At 49.8% G+C, this 2,500-nt stretch overlaps 1 protein-coding gene across 1 annotated transcript in view; it reads left to right on the forward strand.

The window, feature by feature from the left end:
• Window positions 1-2,500, forward strand: part of tp73 (tumor protein p73) — a 23,301-nt gene that overhangs the window by 13,158 nt on the left and 7,643 nt on the right. The window contains exons 3-4 of the mRNA XM_061257380.1: window positions 1,696-1,882; window positions 2,389-2,500. The exon at window positions 2,389-2,500 is cut by the window's right edge and continues 4 nt beyond it. Coding sequence (XP_061113364.1) covers window positions 1,696-1,882; window positions 2,389-2,500 — 299 coding nt within the window. The remainder of the gene's footprint in view (window positions 1-1,695; window positions 1,883-2,388) is intronic.

Genomic DNA, 2,500 nt, shown 5'->3' on the forward strand with positions numbered 1-2,500 from the left:
CTCTCTCTCTCTCTCCCTCTCTCTCTCTCTCTCTGTCTCTCAGTCTCTCCTCTCTCTCTCTCCCTCTCTCTCTCTCAGTCTCTCCTCCCTCTCTCTCTGTCTCTCTCTCTCTCTCTATCTCTCTCTCTCTCTGCGCGCGGCCTCAGCGTTACTCAGCTCCGAGCTGTCTCGACACGCAGGCGGCGGTAATGACTGATTTTATACCCAAATGTAGACGTGTGTTTCAGCGCCTTTTCCCTCTGCCCCAAGGCAGGAGTTTGACTGTGGGAGCTTTGTCCATGTCACAACACGGAGCGCGGTGAGATATTCTCCCAGCGATCAGCCCCAACTTTCCCTTCCCCCGCACGGGCGAGTCCCCATCTGTCCAGGAATGTCGAATCAAAGGGGGTCCGACAGCAGGGAAGATAAAAGCCTTTCACACCTGGGAAAGACAGGTTTCCACAGTGTCATTCCCGAATATACCTCAGTGTATACACCAACGGTGTCAGGTACTGCACTGGTGCTGCGTAGGCTGTGGGCATACGGGATACTAGGATGTAAAACTGTGATTCTTCACGAGCACAATGTTCATCAGTCACCAGTGCTCAGCGGTAATGACGAATCTGCAGACTGCCCAATGTCAATGTGGGCGCATGGAAACTCATCGATTCAAACCGAATCACTTTGAACGTGTCCATACAAATGCGCTCCTTTTCCAAACGTTGCTTTTTAATCCCCTCTGCTGAATTTTTGGGATTTCTTTATAGTGTGAGGGCTTGTCCCGGCACGTCGCGTGAGGGAGGACACCACTCGCACCTCTTCCTGCGTCTCAGACGCACCTGAAGCTCCAGGATGGGAGCCAGCCCAAATCATGGCAGCCCACCTGGTGCACCTGGGTGCTCCTCCACCTCAAGCCCACGTCACTCTGAGAGACACAAAGATGCGCTCTGTTAGCACACATACGCCCTGGAACGAGACTGTATATCTGATTTATAGCAGTCAGTAATTCGCTTTCCCTGGAAAACATTGCATCACTGCTAAATACTCGGGCCAAATGCTTGGTTTGTTTATCTGTAAATATGACAAAGCTGTTGTTGACTGCGATCAGGGGCTAGGGAGAGGGCTAGGGACGGGGGTTTTGCTCGGAGCAGGTGATGGCAAAGTTGTGAATGAGGTGGAGATTCTGAGGATTCTTACCAGATGCTGAACCTGTGGTATCCTCAGGTGTGGCTCAGGTCCCGGTGTTCTGGGAGTGGCCAGGTGTTGGGCTCTGTGCTTCCGCAGTTCTCGGTGGCAGATCAGACCTGTCTTTCAGGGTGACGAGAAAAGACTTTGGTCAAACATTTTATTGATATTATTTTCAGACTCATGTGTTTTCTGACCCCTGAGATATTCCACTGATTACTTTCCAGAGCCCTTCTTTTATTACCATAAATTATATTTTGTGCGTGTGTGTATGTGTGTGTGTGTGTGCTTGTGTTTATGATATCATTATCGTGATATTTATTTAAAAAAACCTGCCAGGTATTATCTTGACTGAGAAACAAAAATCAATGGTAGACTTACTTAAAATAACTTTTGCAAATAAATAGGCAGTATGTATTAATGTATTAATTTAGAAATCACATCTATGACGGCCAGTGGATATTTCAGAGCCGGTTGGTCAGATTTAACAGGTTTTAAGATGAATCCTCCCTCTCTCCTCGCCCCCTGCAGTACTCCCCGCTGCTGAAGAAGCTGTACTGTCAGATCGCCAAGACCTGCCCCATCCAGATCAAACTCTCCTCCACGCCTCCCCACGGGAGCGTGGTGCGCGCCATGCCCGTCTACAAGAAGGCGGAGCACGTGACGGAGGTGGTGAAGCGCTGCCCCAACCACGAGCTGGGCCGCGACTTCAACGACGGTAACCACCGACGCCCGTCTCACCAGAACCGCCCGACCGCTGCTCCAAAACCACACGCCAAGTCCTGTCTTATGCCCTCATTTTTGTATAGTTTTTCTTTTTTCTTTATTATGGTTGTATCTTGTGTTTCATCCACTTTCGTGTTTACTTATTGTTGCTGCTATCTTGGCCAGGTCTCTCTTGTAAAAGAGATATACCATAATATCTCAAGAGACTTCCAGGTTGAATAAAGGTTAAATTAGCAAACAATAAAAACCAAATCATTTGCCGAGGCCCACCCCCGACACACATGCAATATGTTTGATAATAACTGCCAAAATAGCACACTTTTGGCAATTATAGCGTTCATACTGCCATTCATAATCCAGGGATCGTAATGTGTTACACGCATGCTCCTCACACATCCAAACTCCTCCAGAGAATCGACCGGTCAGTGAAGTGCACTTCGTTCCTCTCCGTACCCCTCTGAGGACCCCCTTCGCTCCCCTGTCTCCGTCCCCCCCCAGGTCAGGCAGCCCCGGCGAGTCACCTGATCCGGGTGGAGGGGAACAACCTGTCGCAGTACGTGGACGACCCGGTCACCGGCCGGCAGAGTGTCATGGTGCCCTACGAGTCTCC

The sequence above is a fragment of the Conger conger genome, chromosome 10 (genome assembly GCF_963514075.1).
Source record: "Conger conger chromosome 10, fConCon1.1, whole genome shotgun sequence".
In the NCBI taxonomy this organism is placed as follows: domain Eukaryota; kingdom Metazoa; phylum Chordata; class Actinopteri; order Anguilliformes; family Congridae; genus Conger; species Conger conger.